This window comes from Silene latifolia, chromosome 10, assembly GCF_048544455.1.
Source record: "Silene latifolia isolate original U9 population chromosome 10, ASM4854445v1, whole genome shotgun sequence".
Classification (NCBI taxonomy): Eukaryota; Viridiplantae; Streptophyta; class Magnoliopsida; order Caryophyllales; family Caryophyllaceae; genus Silene; species Silene latifolia.
The window spans coordinates 160,301,131-160,319,923 of NC_133535.1; the positions used below are offsets into that span (position 1 = coordinate 160,301,131).

Genomic DNA, 18,793 nt, shown 5'->3' on the forward strand with positions numbered 1-18,793 from the left:
TGTTTTAGTTGTTTTTGTCAATTTGCAGACTGCACGTGCTTTGGTGTTTCAGTTTTTCGAGGCCAAAAGAATTGCCGATGACAAGAAACAGCTTGCCTTCTTCCGCAAGATGATGAAGAACATCGACCCATTGATTGAGAAGGCTGGGGATATCATACGTCAGCGAGGACCTCGTCAAACACCCGGTGATCTTGTTCAGCGTAGAGCAAATGGTGTGTACACTGATAGCGATGAAGAGGATGATAAGTAGTCGGGAGACTAGTTTGTGTTTGTTTTCATTTATGTTGTACGTTTTTGAAGACATTTTTTATGTTGGATGATTATGTTAGTTGACTATTTGAACGTTGTTTATTTTAAAAAACATGACGGTGTTAAATTCTGAAATTTCTGAAATTTCTTAAATTTCTTGAATACATAGCAACTGATGGGGTACGTACTCCGGGGGGGGGGGGGGGGGGCTCGTAAAGGCAAATAAGTGAAACTACCATTCCAATGTCGCTGACTTTCTCGATCGTCAAATGCAGAAATACAACATATCACCCAATTGTACATCGTAGCATAACCATATAGATCGAAACCGTCCATCCAATGACCCGAGCCACACGGTATCTGATCCATAAATGTAATTCTAGCTACCTCCGCATCAAATCTCCCTGGGCCATAAATATGTTCACGGTAAAGGGGACTATAGATTTCCCTAAGTAAATCTGTTCTAGCCATCGTGAAATGAGATTGGTCACCCCGAACAGCATGTGAGATAACTCGAAAACCACAATGACCGTCTCCGAAAGGATTAAACCACGCTTCTAAATGCTCGTGAAACCATAAAGGCAAAAAGTCACGATAAGGAAAGTACCTCACATGACCAATGGTGTAGTCGACCTCAAGTGGTGCGCAATGCGATGTGACGAAACTCCTCGTACTCGTGGTAGCAGTAGTAGACGGTGTACCGGGGCCCGTTTGAGTGGATCGGGGGGTACCATACGGAGTAAAACGAACCGTCGGAGTAGAACGGGGAGTAGACGACGGAGTAACAGGAATCGTCGGAGTAGAACGAGGGGTACTAGACGGAGTACGTTGGGAAGACGGAGTACCTACTCGAACACGAACCCGTGCATGCTCAACGGCGGACGGATCTCTACGAGTTCCCCTACTCGGACGTCCTCTAGGGTTCTCGTTGACCCGAGGCTCGTTTACATCCTCCTGATCCGGATGTATCTGAGAGTAAAGGGCATCGAACATGGATGATCTCATACTCGGATCTGCATTCCGAATTTCATCGAATAACTCCTCCAATCGATCATCATCACAAGTCGGCATTGCCTCCGAACCATCGTACTCCAACTTTCTCCAAAATGCATGTAACACATCAACAGGGACCCGAGATCCGTTTCTAGAAATGCGATGAAGTGAACAAGCACATAACAAACCAAGTGTAGTAGCCTTTACACAACCGCAATCGATCGTCAAGGCATCTTCCGTCATCTTGGCACCTCTTTCGAATTCTTCACGCAATTCACTGATGGCATTCTTTGATATTTTGAAAGAAAGTCTGGAAAATAATCGCTGAATCCCCGTCAACCGCCTTGATCTAGATAACTCCAACGAGTGTCGGATCTCAACATGTTGCGTTTCTATCAAAGAATGAAACCGACTCCAGATGCTATCAACTGCCAGTTTCGCGCTATTCAGCCATCTCTTCAAATTTGCATGAGCCGACTCAACCCGGGATGTAGAAGTATTGCCAAAATGAGTTATCTTGTTCGTTCTATACTTGGCCCATTTTTCCAAGTGCGGGAACCATTGCCTCTCAATATAAGCCGCCACTCCCGCCCATTCCCTTGCCAATTTGCCCCACGCAACATTAAACTTATCTTCGGTCTCCGCCTCGACAACCGCAGTAAACAAGTTAAAAGTTACGTGCTTAGCCCAACTATCCTGTTTCGTGATATCAAGTGCTTTCGTCTCCACGTTAGAATATATATGCCAAAGACATAGCAAGTGAGACGAATCCGGAAAAACAATGGGAATCGCGTTCAACAAACCTCTCTCGCAATCAGTAACAATAGCATTAGGTTGAACGACATCATTGAGCAGGGCCTTCAGTTTCCGTAGGACCCACAGATATTTCTCCTCGGACTCATGCGTCACAAGAGCATACGCGATGACAAAGCTCTTCCCGACGGGTGTGACTCCAACCATCTCAACAAGCGGAAGACGGTATTCATTTGTCTTGTACGTGGAATCGATCTGTACCACATAATAGTATGATCGAAACATCTTAACGGCTTCTGGATGAGCCATGAACACGTGGGTTAGCTCATCGGTCTCCTCATCAGTGACCCAATAATGAACGTACTTATCTTTGAACCGCAAGTGCTAACATCTCATTGTCTTAGGGTTTCTCCCATCTCTTTCCTCGACCCTTACTTTCTGAGAACGGTTGTAGATTTGTCGCCGATTAGGTCTTGACTTTTCCGGATTCCGCTGATGCAAACCCGCACTAATAATAGCCGGTCTAACGTGAGCTCTAACTTGGGCATCGATATAAGCCAACTCCTCGTCATCAAACTTTGCAAAGTATCTCGCCCGTCACAATACAACGTTAAACCATGATTATGAAACCCGGATCTCATCACAAGCTGCCACTTATTCTCTTCTAATTCAACAACTTTCATTGAAAATTTGCAATTGCACCACGCGGTAGCCGTGTTACCCCTCATTAAAGAATCGGCATCCTTATTTACGGGACCTTTTCCACCAATCCGACAAACAAAATAACGTTGTCTCAAATTCGTGTTACGACCAACTTTCTTGTTGCTTGCTTTTTTTTATACCAAACCCGAGTCGGAGCCCGATCTCATATGCCCAATTAAACGCTTCAGTACTAGATGCAAAAAATCTGGCAGTCGTAAAATGATCTGAGTAATCAATACCGTCTCCATCGTTAATCACCTGCGCACGCATTTCGATAAATTACTTATCAATTAATTATTTGATACGGAACGAGTCGGAATAAATAACAAATAATATAAAAATAATACAAAGACGGTAATTAGTTATTTTATACAAAACGAGTCGGAAATATTAAAGATAAAAATTTAATATAAAGACGGTAATTAATTAATTCAATTGTTTTATAATACAAAAACGGTATTTAATTATTTTAAATGTTTTATACAAAAAAAGACGGAAATAAATTATTTTAAATGTTTTATACAAAACGAGTCGGAAACAAAAAAAAAAAAAAAAAAAAAACGAACTGGGCCTGGACGAAGGATTATTTCGTCCAAAATTAAATTTGAGACGAAAAAACCCTTCGTCCATAATGGGCCTTGACGGCGAAGGATTTTTTCGTCCAGGCCTGGTTTTGGACGAAAAAATCCTTCGTCCAAGGCCCATTATGGACGAAGGGTTTTTTTTCGTCTAAAACCGTGTCCGGACGAAAAAGTTCTTCGTCCGGCCCCCTGTTCGTTATTTTTTTTTTTTTTTTTTTTTTCAATTGCATTTTCAAATAAATCCGTCACAAATTCTATCATAATTCCGTCTACATTCATGGCATCTATCCTAATTCGGGATTCAAACGATAATAAAACATAAATTTTTAACAAAACTAAATCGTAAACTAACCTCGTTACTAGCTTCATTGTTGGAATCGTTGTTAAAATCGTTCCCGTTCATGTTGTTAATTACAAAACCCGACTTCTTTTTTTGTTTGAAATTTTTTAGTGAGACGGTGACTTGTGTTTTAGTGAGACGGAAATGGCATTTGTGTTTTGAGACGGAAATTGCATTTTGGTGAGACGGATATGGAGTTATGATATTGAGGGCAAACTTGGAAATTTACGTTAATTGTCGACGATATTTAGTAATTTGTCGACGACGTATAGCAGGACCCAAGAGAAACTACGTATGGATTGGCCTTACCGCCCTATTGGAGTAGTGGTACTATCAGGTTCGAATTCGGACTAAACCAAATGGTATTTTACCGTATACCCAGAAATAAAATGGGGCGAAGGTAATTATTTTTCGCGGAAAAAGAAAACCCATCTAATGCATTATTTGTTCGTGGAAATTTGCCGCGGAAATTATGAAGAGAATCAATTGAATTGAGGGTATTTTCAGTTTAATATCTCCTATGTGCCCTGATTGCCCAAATTCTTCTGGTATTCTCTTTATGTTATCTTATCTTCCATTTTTTTTAATGGAGTATGTTGCATAACTGTATATTTTAGTTTTTTTTTTTCGGGTGTAAACCCGGGTTTCCACTGTCGACAACATTGATTATTGTAGTTGTATGAAATGGGTATTTCTGATATGAAGAAGAATTATGAATTGGGTATTTGTTAGGTTTGCAAAAGATTAGGAATTTAGATAGTGCATACCAACTGTTTGACGAAATTCCTGTGAGAAAATCATGATGTTTGGGGAAAATGTAACAAAGGTGAAAAGGGGTACGGTCGATAGAATTTCGGAACTCCCGGATTTCATTCTGCATACTATTCTATTAATGCTTGATACTAAAGAAGCGGGTCGTGCTAGTGTTTTGTCTAAGAGGTGGTATGTTGCTTGGTCTTCCATTCCGGATTTGGTTTTTCATTCTCACTACTTTAATGTAGATGAAGGTATTGATGACAATGATGAGAGTGAGGATGGTACACTTGAACGTTATACATTTGAACGTTATGTGGAGTTCATAAATAATACCATGCGAAGATACTTACTGCATGATTATAGAATAAGAAAAATGTTACTTGAGATTACTGTAGATGATGAAAAGCTCGAATATTTGGTTGACAGATGGATAAAAATTGCCGTGCTAAGCCAAATTGAGGAATTGGATATAGAGGTTCATGGCGAAATTGAATACGAGCCGTCTGGGTTACTATTTTGTGCAAAATCACTTAAGGTTTTGAAATGTCGATACATTGTGCTACCGTATTATGAGATAATGGAGCTTGTCTCTCTCACACATTTAACATTAGAGCAGGTGTCTGTAAATGAGGATATGCTTGAAAGAATTATTTCTTCTTGCCCTTTGGTTGAATTGGATATTACAGACGAATACCTTGGTGAAGTTTCACTTCCTTGGTCGAGAAAAGTTGATGGAGGAGTCGAAGGTTGTGGTAGTGGAATAGTGAAATCCAACCTCCAAACACATTCACTTCAAGAATTTGTTTATAGTAGTCTTGGTGTCGAATTGTCATGGCCATGGAACATGAATGTGGCTGCGTTGAAAAACTTGAGAAAACTCGAGTTTAGTTGTGCTAATATCACAGATGATGCTGTTTCTGAGATGACATATGGGCTTATAGCATTAGATAGTTTAACATTGCATTCATGCTCAAGGCTGAAATACGTTAAGATCTCAAGCATTTCGTTGAAGGAACTTCATATTTCAGATTGCCCGGACTTCTTGGATGATGAATCTCCAGATTCTGATAGCCTAGAATTGATGACCGTCACCGTTGACTCTCCTAAATTGGTCAACTTTTCATACAACTGTAACTTGGAGACCTCTCTATCGCTGATCAGAGTGGCAGATCAGTGTAATGCTAAATTCTATCCAATGGTGACGGATTCATTGACCACCGAGTGGTTTGTTGAGCTAAAAATGTTTCTCATGGAAACAAAGGTATTCAAATCTCTAAAGATAGACTTGTGTAACTCTCATGAGGTATGAATTTATGCCTATTTCATGATTTATTTGTCATGTTTAATGTTTAATTGTGTTGTGTCCAAAACTCCAAATGACTTCAACATAGTTGTATTGCGGTTGTGTATTTTTGAGTAGGTATTGTATAATAAGTGGGTCTACCCTATATTTGCGGTTGTGTATTTATTTGTCATGAATAAAACTTTTTTTTAGGGGTATGTGGGTCTACTGATCTATCTATGAAACTTGTGAAATCGTGTCATATAAACAGTTGTGTTTTCTACGGTCTTCATCTTATATTTTAATTCACCGCACGTTATTAACTATTGTGCCAACTAATTCAATTTGTTTTAGCAATAAGTCTTGCTGAAGAGGGGCAACATTTCGTCACAAGCTGAAGTTGGGTAAAATGTGACCCATTTATGACGAATATGTAACCATTTTTAGATAAAAAGTTACCAGATTAATTTTCCAAGCTATAACAGTTTGTCATTAAGATGGTCACATTTTGTCGTTCACATGGCGACATTTGGTCCGTCTTCAGCTAGTGACGAAAAGTGTCCGTTTTCGATGAGAATTGGTGTTGTTTTAGAAGGTTTAGATAACTTCAGCTTAACTGGATTATGTTTCGAACCACAAATCTCTTGGATGATGAGCCTCTGACCTACAGCTGCACCATCAGTAGTTCTCATACTATTGATTCTCAATGCTTATTAGTTATACATCAATTTTATTTCTTAACTGGATTAGGGATGCAGAAGTGCACCCCTCAAAACCCCCCTTGTATACACTCTTACCTTGTATAACGATGGATGAAATTAATGAAATTATGTTTGCATTTATATAGATTGAGGTCGAACACGACCAACTGATGAACGCTGGTACCGGGCTACCTTGCAAACTCAGACTGTTAACGCTTTGTGGAATAAGTGATAGGACTCTTACAGAATCTTCACTTGTGGCCTTTCTGCATGCGCTGTTTTGGTGTTGCCATCCTGATGTGCTGAGAATAAGAACAAATGTGCAGAATTCGGCTTCTAAGGTATGCTATTATTGCATGGTGATATGTTACTACTTACTAGGGTGGTGTTGACTATTACCCCTACCCCACTCTATAACCTCGTCAAAACTGACCTGACCCGACCCAACCCATTCATAATTAGACAAACGCGAATAGGTCCCCTCACTCTACCCGACCCAATTTAGCTATGATTTTTACTTGTATTGAACTGATCTTTACCCTTTAAGTGAAAGAATAACACACTCGAATCTGAATGACCCAACCTTGAATGAGAACATATACAAAATTACTAGGATTCAAATTGGCCCAACCCTTACCCGATTCAAATTACCTATTTTCTAGGTCTATTTTTCATTTTCTACTCCCTTAACTACTCCGCGACCGCCACCTTCACAATTCGTTTGTTTTGAATTTTATTACCCTAGTAACAATTATTCTCATTCCAAGTTATATCCAATAATCTTGAATTATATGAGATGGATTGATAGCTATGTTAGTAAATTATAGAGTAAATTATCAATTACACCCACGCTTAATCCACTTTTTTAAACTTACTCCCACGTCAAATTTTTTTTTTTTTTTTTAAATTACACCCAAATTAATAGCTCAGGTTATAATTTGCACCCAAAATCGGTTTCATGCCACTTTTCCGTCAAATTTGAAATTTTTTGGGTTAAAACATTTATCTTATTACGATTTTGCCCTTCTTCATTTATTTATTAAGCTTATATATGTAAGTTAGATGTTTTTCTCCTCATTCATTCCCTTTTTCATCATTCTCTCTTCCCCAATTTGATTTCCTTCATTGTGTTCCTCATGCTCAAGGTAACTCATTCCCCATTGTTTTGAAATTTTGTACTCGGATATCGGGTTTGTTAAAGAAATTGTTAATTGGGTGAAGCCGGCATTGGCAAGAGATAATGCATATGATGATTGGGTTGGGTTCATTTATGCATTGGAAGCCCTTTATGATAAAGAAAGTGGAGCAATTTCGTCATGCAACGGAAGCCCTTCTGTAATTACATCTCACCCTTCCCCAATCTGGTTTGTTAAGGACACCTTACATAAATTACTTAAGTGATAGATGGTGATGGATGCACAATCTCTCAATAGTTAAGGTTTAATTTGGGTTATGTCTGAAATTTTAGGGAATTTTTATGCGGAAATATTTGGGGAAGTATGTGGGAGAAATAAGGTGAAAAGAGAGGTAGAAGGGAATGTAAATGAAGAGTCATGAATACAGAGGGTTATACACCCTGTGGCAATTTTTTCATTTCATAAAGTTTTTCCTCTGAAAATGGCACTTGGCACTGGGTGCAAATTATAACCTGAGCTATTAATTTGGGTGTAATTTAAAAAAAAAAATTGACATAGGAGTAAGTTTAAAAAAGTGAATTAAGCGTGGGTGTAATTGATAATTTACTCTAAATTTTAAAAGCCATTAAATAAATTCCTATATCTTCAACCATTATCCGCCAATTTTATTCAATATCCCTCCTCCATATCATAAGTTCAGAACTCCTAGAATTCTTTGTTGATATTTTTGGTCTGTATGAATGTACATGTATGTGTAGGTGACCACTGAAATGGGTATATTTCGTACCTTGCCTTTTTACAGAGTAGTAAAAACAAGGAGAATATTATCGTGCATTTTTTTTACCATTCTTCAAACCTGAATCCTGGAAGTATTAGCCAAATCTCTTCCCCGCTAAATACTGCATTGTTTTCCGAACTGGATCTTTCTTTTCCCTGGCATAAATCCCTCTTATGCCTGCCAACTGTGTCACTGTGTGAAACTTGAATCCGGAAAACTTAAGTGCCTTCAAAGCTTAATTTGCCAATCGCTTCTTTTTCTTTGGCAGTTGATCTTGAGCATCCTCAAGGAAAAAGTGCAATGCTGGAAAGATCCCTTGAAAAGCATTGAAGTTGAATGCATTGAATCCACTAAATTATTTTCATATTCTCCTCAGCTCGAGATTAGGCTTAAGTTGTCTTGGTAGTGACTAAGTAGTACTCTTATACTCCGTATTGAAAACTACCTCAGCACCTCCGGGAGCAGCTGTAGCCTGTGCACAGGTATCTTTGTATTTGATAAAACCCTCGCCTTGTATTTACATCTTTATATATTGACTTATTGAGCTTAAGAGTTACAATTTCAGGATATCTTCTGCAAATACAGTCACTTGTTCGTCCAACAATGCATGTTTTGGGAATCTAGCCCACAAAAACAGAGATGTAATCCGAGTAGGACTCGTTTATCTTCATGAAAATGTTTACACATTTGAGGAAATTCATGTTGGAAGATAAAAAAATTTCATGATCCAACTTTTTTTTACCTGCTCGCTGCCTGCAAGATGTGGATAAGGATGATCGCGTCCTCTATTTCGTACTCCACCAACTTGATTGTACTATCCAACATTGTCTTTCGCTAGTGTTTGATACTAGTTTCGTAGTGATGTTGAATTCCGAGTGTATTGTGGGCTGAGTAGGCCCCAACATTTACGCAATTGCATCTTTTTGCTGTTGCGAACAAAAAAAATTGGAAAAAGAAAAAAGAGCAATGAATAGTTTGTTGTACATTTACAGTTACACCTTTTGTTGGAGAAAGGATTATTACGAAGCAATTTTATTTTTTATTCTACCTTTCCCAGTAATCTATGTTAGAATGATAATTCGTAACAATGGAAATCTGACAGAAACTTTAACGGAAGAAGAAACAGAAAAAGACTTATCGTAAAAGATATGCAGTGTCGTGGTATAAAGCCACTGACTTGAAAACTATTACGGCACGACCGTGGTGGATATCGTCTCTTGCCGGTAGTTCCCCAAGGTTAACACTGCAGCCTTCGAACTGCACCACTGAAGTAAGAAGACTTTGGAACGGAACCAGAAACTATACCCAGAACATTTTCAGAGAGAGTAGAAGAAGAGAGAGGAGTTGTGTGATTTTCGGTGTGTAAAATGAGGAGGTAAGCTGCTCTATTTATAGTCGAAAATAGAGCAGTTAGGAGCCAAAAAACGCTCCAGTCAAACACAATTAAGGCGTAATTATCGCCTTTAATTGCAGCGGTTAACAGTCATATTTGACTGACTGCTATGACCTTCCTACATTCACTGAGTGTGGACAAGCCTACATCACATAAGACCAAAAAGGTAAAAGCAGGCCTTTGGCCCGCACCGCAGGTGCTCTACCCAAACCCCGACCCGAGCCCAAGCCGGGCCGAGCGGGCGCGCGCGTGTGTGTGTGTGTGTGTTTGGACCCAAACCCACAGGCCCAACACTCACCACAAAAGCCTCTTTGGACCAATCTCTTACTCTATCAAGTGAAGGGAGCCTTATAAACATTTAAACATTGATGTTCCCCACCAATGTGGGATAAAAGGCAAAGAGAAAAGTTGTTTTTCAAGACAACACTCCAACAATCTATTCATAATAATGCTTACAAGTTTTTAATTTAATGCCGAAAATAAACGGGAAAAGTAGCAAATTGCCCCCAAACGTTTGGCGTTATGTGCATTTTGGCCCCAAATGTTATCAAATGTTCAATTTAGCCCCAAACATTTAAGATTATGTGTTTATTAGGATGTCATTGATTACATGAATAATTTCTGTGCAGGTGGCAAGTGGCAACTCGATAACTACTAAAAAAGAACCTCCACGTTATAAAATGGCACCCAGAAAATGTTATGTTTGGGATTGGATCCTCTCGTTTTTCAGTCCCTGACTTGTCTAAATTAGGATTTATCCGAGGAGAAAACCACCTCATTGGACTTTGATAGCTTTTTTAGTGACAAAGGTGAACGTTATGGTCGTTGTTAGACTCGAAGAGGAGAGTTAAGATTGGACATGGGAAAGATTGTGTTTGATGGTGGTGGGGTGGGTGGGAGTTGATGCGAAATGCGGAAGCGGAATAATAGAAAAATAAAATAAAAAGGATATTTGCCTTGAATTCATGGATAGAATTCAAGTCAATGAGATATTTACTCGGTGCTAGACTTATAACACGAGTAATGAGTGAGAATACTCAAGACCTATTGAATATTACTCGGGTTAAAGCTTGATCGCGTCAAACTCTAACGATTTTTGGCATGTAAACTACATACTCAAAAACAACAAAAACACAAGTGTTTTCTTTTCTTAATCTTTTTATATTTCTGTTTTTTTATTCTTATTATGAAAACTCATGGCCTTATATAGGCAGCCATAACCGAAACTCCTAGCCAAGTGAACAGTTGCCATCGCTACTTCACTTATTACAATCATTAAGAACAAGTAAAATGAAAGGACTTCACTAATTACATGCTTTATTAGTACTACTAATAAGTTAATTAAAAGACTAAATAAGACTACTTAAGACTAGCATTTAAACTAGCCATTATTTGGAACGTGTAGAATCAGCCTCCATAGACTCGTATCCGTACTCGTATCAGGAGTAGATGTAAAATTGACGAAATTGGGTTGTAGTACCTATAAAATTGCTGGAATGTTAAAATTAAGTTGATTTGCACATAGTCTCAAAAATTTGAGGCTAAATTGCACATTTTAAAACGTTTAGGAGCAAATTGCACATAGTCCCAAATATATTTGGGGGCTTTTTCCTACTTGCCACGAAAATAAACCATTAAAGTGGTAATTGCTCGCTGCCGGATAACTTTATAATAACGCACCCAATACTAAGTCAGATAAAAAATTAACCCAATCATACCTCAAAAAAAAAACTTGCAAACCCAAAATGACCCCCACTCAACCCGGCCCAACCGGCGCCCGATTAACCCGTTTAGCTAGTCTTATTTGGGGCCTTGGGTAGTTGGTTGGTGGAATGGAAGATAAACAGATTTGGCGCCAAAATTAATTTCTGAACAAATTTCTAAACAATGAAAGCTTGTCTATATGAATGGAAGATAAACAGATTTGGCTCTTCTTCACATTCTCACATGCTCTCCCATTTATTGTTTCCATCCGTTCCGAGTTCCGACCCAAATGTTTATTATCGTATACTCGTACTAGTGAATTGAGGGTCTGATTGATTCAACTTCTTCTGGTATACTCTTGTGCATTAATGTATTTTACTATTAATTGTTTAAGATGGGTATTTCTGTATTTTAATTTTTAGTAGATATATGATCAAGAAATGTGATTTGGGTATTTGTTAGATTAGCTAAAGATTAAGAATTTAGATAGTGCATACCAACTGTTTGACGAAATTCCTGTTAGAAAATCATGGGATTTGAGGAAAATGTGTAGTGGGTATTTGTTAGATTAGCTAAAGATTAAGAATTTAGATATTGCATACCAACTGTTTGACGAAATTCCTGTGAGAAAATCATGGGGTTTGGGGAAAATGTAGCAAAGGTGAAAAAGGGTACATTTGATAGGATTTCGGAGCTTCCGGAATTTATCCTGCATACTATTCTCTCAATGCTTGATACTAAAGAGGCGTGTCGCGCTAGTGTGTTGTCTAAGAGGTGGTATGATGTTTGGTCGTCTATTCCGGTTTTGGATTTTCGGTTTCAGTACTTTAAGGGAGATTGGGATAGTTCCAAGTATGATTTTAATGTTTATTGTGATCCTGATACAATTCAAAGTTTTCTCGGGTTAGTTGATAGGACGATGCAAAGGTATTTCACTGCGAGGTATAGAATTATGAAGCTTAACCTTGAGTTTCCTATGGTGGATGGAAAGATTGGACTTTTGGTTGATCAATGGTTTGAAATTGCAGTGCAAAGTCATATCGAGGAGTTGCAATTCAAGATTCTTTATGAAAGTCCAGCGAAATACAGATTGCCTGAGATTCTATTTCGTGCAAAATCGTTAAAAGTTTTGAATTGTGAGAATGTTGTGATGCCATATTATGAGATTATGGAACTTATCTCTCTCGAATATCTTACTTTAACCCTCAAAATTATTGATATGGATGTTGATATGGATTTGCTACAGAGAATTATCTCTTTCTGCCCCTTGGTTGAATTGGATATTACAAAACGTTACCTCAGAAAACTTTGTCTTCCTTGGACGAGAAAAGTGAACGAGACAGCAGAATATGTTGGTAATGGAATAATGCAATCAAACTTCAAAGCATCCCCGCTTAGAAAGCTTGCATATAATGGTTTGAGTAGAACTATTCCGTGGCCATGGAACATGAATGTGATTGCGTTGAAGAACTTGAGAAAGTTGGAGTTTGTTTGTACTATGATAACAGATGATATTCTTTCTCAGTTGGCTCATGAGCTTGTCGCGTTAGAAAGGTTAGTATTATCCGCTTGCCCATTGCTGAATTGCATTGATGTCTCAAGCATCTCGCTAAAAGAACTTCAAATCATTGAGGGTTTAAACGTGACGAAGGTTACAGTTGACGCCCCTAATTTGCTTGAGTTTTGGTACAACTGTGAAGTAAAGACCGCTCTCTCGTTGACCAGAGTGTTAGATCATTGTAATGCTCAATTCGTTCCATTCGTGGTAGATGGTGAAGATACTATCAGCACTGATTGGCTTGTTAAGCTAAAGAAGATTCTTTTTGAAACAAACTTCTTCAAATCTTTAGTTATCGAGTTGTCTAGCTCTCTCAAGGTATGAATTTATCCCCATTAGATGATTCATTCATTATGTTTAATCGTCTTGTGTCGAAATGACAAATCATAGTGGTGTCGTTTTAATTATTTTGGCATGTATAGATTGAGGTCGAGGAAGAGCAATTGAGAAACCTAGTTACTGGACCATCATACAAACTGAGGGAGTTAAAGCTGCGTGAAGCAAGGCCGGACTCTACATATTCTCCACATGTTTCCTTTCTGCGACAGACGTGTTACTGGGACTTTATAGAATCTTCACTTCCGGCGTTTTTTGATGGACTTTTTTGGTGTTGCCACCCTGATGTACTGTCAATAACAACAAATTCACATTATCTGACTGCTAAGGTATGCTGTACTTATTAATTGAGTAATTGAATCCATGAGATCTCTTTGGTGCATTTTATTTTCCGGTTCATTCATCAAACCCGATTCCTGAAAGTAATAGCCAAATCCAAGCACTTGACACATATTTTCATCATATAATTTATCATTTTCCGGAACTGATCCATTTTTTTTTACACATCTCCGTAGAACTAATCTCTTTTATGTTTCTGTTTTCTATAGACGATCGTGAATATCCTGAATCGCAAAGTGCACTACTATAAGCATCCCCTAAAAAGCATCGAAGTTGAAGGTGTCGATTCCTCAAGCTTTCTCACGGAACCATCAGAATTTGAGATCAGATTTAGATTGTCCTGGTTTTAAGGTTAGCTTACAGAAATCTCAAATATATGTGTCCGGCCAATACGAGATTCATGTGTTCCTTCTTCTGTTTAGTTCGGAATTCTTTTGAGGCGTTGAGTACTCTGTACTTAATCGTTTTACTGTTGATCGCAGGAAGAACATTGATATCGAACGGGTTTTTTGTCAGAAGATACCTAATATTTAGGCCACTTTACATGGAGGTACCTAACATTATTTTTTTTGCCCAAAGGTACCTTAAGTTTATAATTCACTTGCTAAGAAGTACCAAAATTTATGTTAAAAAAACTCAACTTTAAAGCTTAACTAGACGGAAAACCTGAATTTGTTTGCTTCTCTCCTTAATCCCTTTCTTAAAAACTATTAATAATCATATAATTTAACCTATTTATCTCATCTCTAATTATGTTTAATATATTTACTCCCCCACTTCACCACCTTTTCTTTCCGCTTCATCTCCTATTCCGACCACCTTATCTCCTTCCTCACCTTAAATGAAGTGCAATTATGCGATTTGAATGAAAAAAACATGGGTTTTGTTAAGTCAATACGGAATTGTGTCTTTTTTTAACGAAAAACGTTAGTTGATACTTGTAAACAAAGGATATATAAACTTTAGGTATTTTTAGGCAAAAAAAATAATGTTAGGTACCTGCTCGCAAAATGGCTTAAATGTTAGGTACTTTTTGACAAAAAAACCCATATTGTACTATGAGGGTGTGGAATGAACAATTGTGTTGTTTGTCCAACTTTTTTTTTTTTTTTTTTTTGTAATCCACTATTAAAAAAGTACTTGAAACAGCTCACAAGTCGCAACCATATTCTATTTTGTACATTATTTTAAGTGATTATGAGACGTTTTAAATGATGTTTTGCCTTGATATGTGGTAGAGACTAGAGAGTATAGACTACTGTCATCTCTTATTGGAATGATGTCTTTTTTTGCCTTGTAAGTGAGTCCATGAACAATTCAATGAAAAAAGGTCTACTTGTATCATCTACATTAAGCTTAAGAAACTGGCAAATTCTTGTTTTAGACGGACATTTTCCGTTTGAAATAAGACGGATAAATATGTGATCATTTTACGATAAAAATGTACACATTCCTTGATAAAATGTTACACCTGTTTTTTGTTAAGAAGGGACAATTTTAGTTGTAACATTTTATCATTAAATGGTCACTTTTTATTATAAAAGTTGACATTTTCTCGTGTGATGGAAAGGTTCTTACGAGCTCTTCACATCCGCCATTTTTTTTACGTTATTAACTGGTTATGAGACGTCACAAACGAGATCTTGCCTATTAAAGAGACGTGAAACAAAGGGATACGTGGGGAGGGACGAGGTCTCTTTAAAGAGACTGTCACAAACAAAACTCTTTATTTCAGAAGAAGCAACCGTCAATTACAAAGAAAAGAGAAATTTTATTATTACTCTCTTCAGTTGAATTCGGCTTAACTGAACTGAAAACTGTTGGTTTAGTTTTAGTCTAAGTGATTAAGCAACTTAGTAGAGTATATTATTGCTGATCAGCAGTACGAATGTGATATTCCCTCCGTCTCGGTCAATTGTTGTCCTTTGATTTTGGCACAAAGACGATTAAGGAAAGAACAAATGACTTAAACATCCCAAAATGGAAAACGACAACAAATAACCCGGGACAGTATAATTTTTGGACATGGAGAGATGGCAAAATACATTATTATTATTATTATTACTCCCCGTCCCGGTCATTTGGTGTCCTTTGTTTTGGCACAAAGACCAAAGAAAGGGGAAATGGTCAATTACTAAATGACAAGTGGAATGAAATGAGTGTGAATGATCAAATTACTCATCAATTTCATTCTTAAAATAGAAAGGACAACAAATGACTGAAAAACCCCAAAATGAAAAAGAATAACAAATGACCGAGACAGAGGGAGTATTATTATTATTATTATTATTATTATTATTATTATTATTATTATTATTATTATGAATTTATGATTAGGATTATGATTAGGATTAGGATTATAGTTGTACTGTGAACTTGACCACCAAGTAATATTAGCTTTAAACATACGGAGTATTAATTAGACTTGTATAAATACAACATTCTTTATCAAAAAAAAAAAACATAAATAATTAGTATTTGTTCTCTAAAAACATTACTACAAACTCAATAACCCTACGTTATTAATTCAAGAATTCAAGATTAACAAACAATGATGATGATGATGCACCGTAATAACGTTGGTGTCATCAACAACAATTTTCGCAACACTCACCCAAACAACGGGAGGCATAAATTTTTTAAAGTTTGGGATACCGTGTTTCAAGTCGAAACTAAGTACGAGCCTAAAGCCCCAATAGGCAGGGGTGCCTATGGTGTCGTATGTTCTTCTATTAATACCGTCACTAAGGAAGAAGTTGCTATTAAGAAGATTAATATCCTTGAGAATTCCGAGGAAGCTTTGAAGGCCTTGAGGGAGCTGAGAATCTTGCGTCATGTTCGCCATCAGAACGTTATTGCATTGAAAGATGTTATGGTTCCTTCAGCTAAATGCGAGGATGTCTACTTGGTTTTTGAGCTTATGGATGCCGATCTTGGCACCCAGATTCGCCCTTCTCTACCGTTGCCAAATAACATCATCAAGTATTTGATGTTTCAGGTACGTCAACCTTTCTTTTATCATCATGTTCTATTCTTTGTAACTCTTTGACATTCTGTAATACGTACAGTACTAATTCCCCTTATACTAAAAGAATAAGAGATCTCCCAAATTTTACCGCCTAAATAAATTTGGTTATAATTGGGCTCCATTATATTATACTCCCTCCTATTCAGAGTTTTCTTCCATATTTCCTTATTCGGTTATTCGGGTTTTCTTCCCTATTTCCTTTTTTGGGTTGATTTGTGTGGTCCAAATTCAATGACAAGTGGGGCAGTGTATTTTAATTTGTGTGGTCCAAATTCACTTCCTTATTTCTTGGGTAAAAAGTAAAGGGGGAAAATATAGTGAATAGGAGGGAGTATCTGTAATTGAGTTATTATTATATCTGTAATTGAGCTTTCATTATATTATTATATCTGTAATTGGGCTTTCATTATATTAATTTTACAGCTGGATTATACTAAACTTTACCTTTTCCACCGATTAATACAAAACATTTATAATAATAAATTTTACAATTAATTTTCAAATTGAGTTAAATATCAGTTATATAATTGTTATTTTCTTTAATATTCCTATCTAAAAAACCGGTCATTCGCGCGGGATCTATACTAGTACTAAATTAACTTGAATAACAATGCGTAGTTTTTAGATATAGAATGGGTTAATAGCCTTCCAAATTAGGGTATGTAACATCTTTTAAGGGGTTTTTAATTCACCTTGTATGAAATTCATGCAGTTGCTTAATGGCCTAGACTATCTACACTCTTCCAACATCATTCACCGGGATTTGAAGCCGGGAAATCTGCTAGTGAACGCTAATTATGACCTAAAGATATGTGATTTTGGACTAGCAACAACCACCAAAGGCTCACCCCAAACCCAGCCAGCAACGGAATACGTCGTAACACGGTGGTACAGGGCACCAGAACTCCTCCTCCGATGTCACACCTATGGACCCTCTATAGATGTCTGGTCCGTAGGTTGCATATTCGCTGAACTGCTTGGCGGAAATCCCCTCTTCCCGGGGAAAAACCAAGTGGACCAGCTGATCAAAATCATCCGTATATTGGGAACACAAAATAACTCAAATTTAGGGTTCTTAACTAGTTGGGAGGCACTAAATCTACTCAAATCATGGCCTTATACACCAGGGATCACGTTCGAGTCGTTATTCCCGTATGCAGATCGAGAGGGTTTGGACTTGCTAAACAAAATGTTGCAGTTTGATCCAAGAAAAAGGATAACGGCTGCAGAGGCTTTGCAACACCCCTACATGCGAAGTATGTATTATTATTCCCTTACAAGCCAACCGACTCCATATCCATGTACGGTTGACGTGGAGGCCGACGTTGGAGTCGAGAAGATCAGGAAAATGATATGGGATGAGATGTTATTATTCCATATTGACGCTGCTTTTCGATAGTTGATCAAAACAAGATAGTATTTAATTTGTCTGTAGACTGTAATTGTAATTATTCTCTATTAATGTAATGGTTATTCAGTTTTTTGAGAATTACCATTTGGAGACTTCAGTCAATTCATGGCCAAGTGTAGAGGAGTATATGTATATCCATCTCAACTCTCCTGCAAATTAAATGCAGGCTTTAACTCTAGCATTGCCTTTCTGAAGTCATGGCCATCAGCCAGACCTGTCAAAACCCGACCCGACCCGACCCGAAAACCCGACTCACCCGATCCGTTTTTCTTAGGGTTACAAACCCGGTTTTTTTGACCCGCTACCCATTTAACCCGAACTCGAAATGACCCGTTATTTTAGGGTCGAGACCCGACCCGAACGGGTTGACTCGTTGGGTCAAGGGAAAATCATGAATTTTATTAAAAATATTAATATTTATATATTATATTAGAAAATATAGTTAAAAAATTACTTTTTTTATTACTTAAATTGCAAATTCAACTAAAAAGTCAATTTTATATAACTTTTATAATATTTAATAATAAAATAATTATTAAAAAAACTTTATTTTAATAATTATGTCAATATAATTCATGTAAATGTTGAATATGATTAAAATAATACAAGTAGTTTGAAATATATTTTACTTTTCAAAAAAAAAAATTAAATTAAAAAAATCGTTTAAAAAAGACGTTAAAAATTATTTTTGACCGTATTCTGACCTTAACCCGACCCGTGACCCGACCCGCCCGACCCGTTTGACAGGTCTAC

The 18,793-nt window shown here is 37.3% G+C and overlaps 3 protein-coding genes across 5 annotated transcripts; all 3 read left to right on the forward strand.

The window, feature by feature from the left end:
• Positions 1–3,929: 3,929 nt before the first annotated feature.
• Positions 3,930–9,266, forward strand: LOC141606702 (F-box/LRR-repeat protein At3g59200-like). 3 transcript variants are annotated; one of them, XM_074425946.1, is made up of 5 exons: positions 3,932–4,166; positions 4,801–5,677; positions 6,504–6,698; positions 8,540–8,753; positions 8,837–9,266. In XM_074425946.1, the coding sequence occupies exons 2-4, from the start codon at positions 4,952–4,954 to the stop codon at positions 8,675–8,677; spliced, it is 1,059 nt and encodes a 352-aa protein (XP_074282047.1). In that variant the 5' UTR covers positions 3,932–4,166; positions 4,801–4,951; the 3' UTR covers positions 8,678–8,753; positions 8,837–9,266. The 3 variants fall into 3 exon arrangements, with proteins under 3 accessions (XP_074282046.1, XP_074282047.1, XP_074282045.1); XM_074425945.1 differs by having other exon boundaries at positions 3,930–5,635; XM_074425944.1 differs by having other exon boundaries at positions 3,934–5,677.
• A 2,097-nt stretch (positions 9,267–11,363) lies between these two features.
• LOC141606700 (uncharacterized) lies at positions 11,364–14,947 on the forward strand. Its single transcript, XM_074425942.1, has 4 exons — positions 11,364–13,244; positions 13,349–13,591; positions 13,811–13,952; positions 14,084–14,947. The coding sequence occupies exons 1-3, from the start codon at positions 12,003–12,005 to the stop codon at positions 13,949–13,951; spliced, it is 1,626 nt and encodes a 541-aa protein (XP_074282043.1). The 5' UTR covers positions 11,364–12,002; the 3' UTR covers position 13,952; positions 14,084–14,947.
• Positions 14,948–15,018: 71 nt separating this feature from the next.
• On the forward strand, positions 15,019–18,048 carry LOC141606701 (mitogen-activated protein kinase homolog NTF3-like). The gene is made up of 2 exons (XM_074425943.1): positions 15,019–16,599; positions 17,342–18,048. The coding sequence occupies exons 1-2, from the start codon at positions 16,153–16,155 to the stop codon at positions 18,026–18,028; spliced, it is 1,134 nt and encodes a 377-aa protein (XP_074282044.1). The 5' UTR covers positions 15,019–16,152; the 3' UTR covers positions 18,029–18,048.
• Positions 18,049–18,793: the final 745 nt, after the last annotated feature.

Excerpts from the sequence above, each read along its gene's own strand:
- LOC141606702 (XM_074425944.1), top strand. The coding sequence starts at position 4,418 with ATGATGTTTGGGGAAAATGTAACAAAGGTGAAAAGGGGTACGGTCGAT. Across the intron at positions 5,678-6,503 it reads ACTTGTGTAACTCTCATGAG|ATTGAGGTCGAACACGACCA; the intron begins GTATGAATTTAT and ends GCATTTATATAG. Across the intron at positions 6,699-8,539 it reads TGCAGAATTCGGCTTCTAAG|TTGATCTTGAGCATCCTCAA; the intron begins GTATGCTATTAT and ends TTTCTTTGGCAG.
- LOC141606700 (XM_074425942.1), top strand. The coding sequence starts at position 12,003 with ATGGGGTTTGGGGAAAATGTAGCAAAGGTGAAAAAGGGTACATTTGAT. Across the intron at positions 13,245-13,348 it reads AGTTGTCTAGCTCTCTCAAG|ATTGAGGTCGAGGAAGAGCA; the intron begins GTATGAATTTAT and ends TGGCATGTATAG. Across the intron at positions 13,592-13,810 it reads CACATTATCTGACTGCTAAG|ACGATCGTGAATATCCTGAA; the intron begins GTATGCTGTACT and ends TGTTTTCTATAG.
- LOC141606701 (XM_074425943.1), top strand. The coding sequence starts at position 16,153 with ATGATGATGATGATGCACCGTAATAACGTTGGTGTCATCAACAACAAT. Across the intron at positions 16,600-17,341 it reads TCAAGTATTTGATGTTTCAG|TTGCTTAATGGCCTAGACTA; the intron begins GTACGTCAACCT and ends AAATTCATGCAG.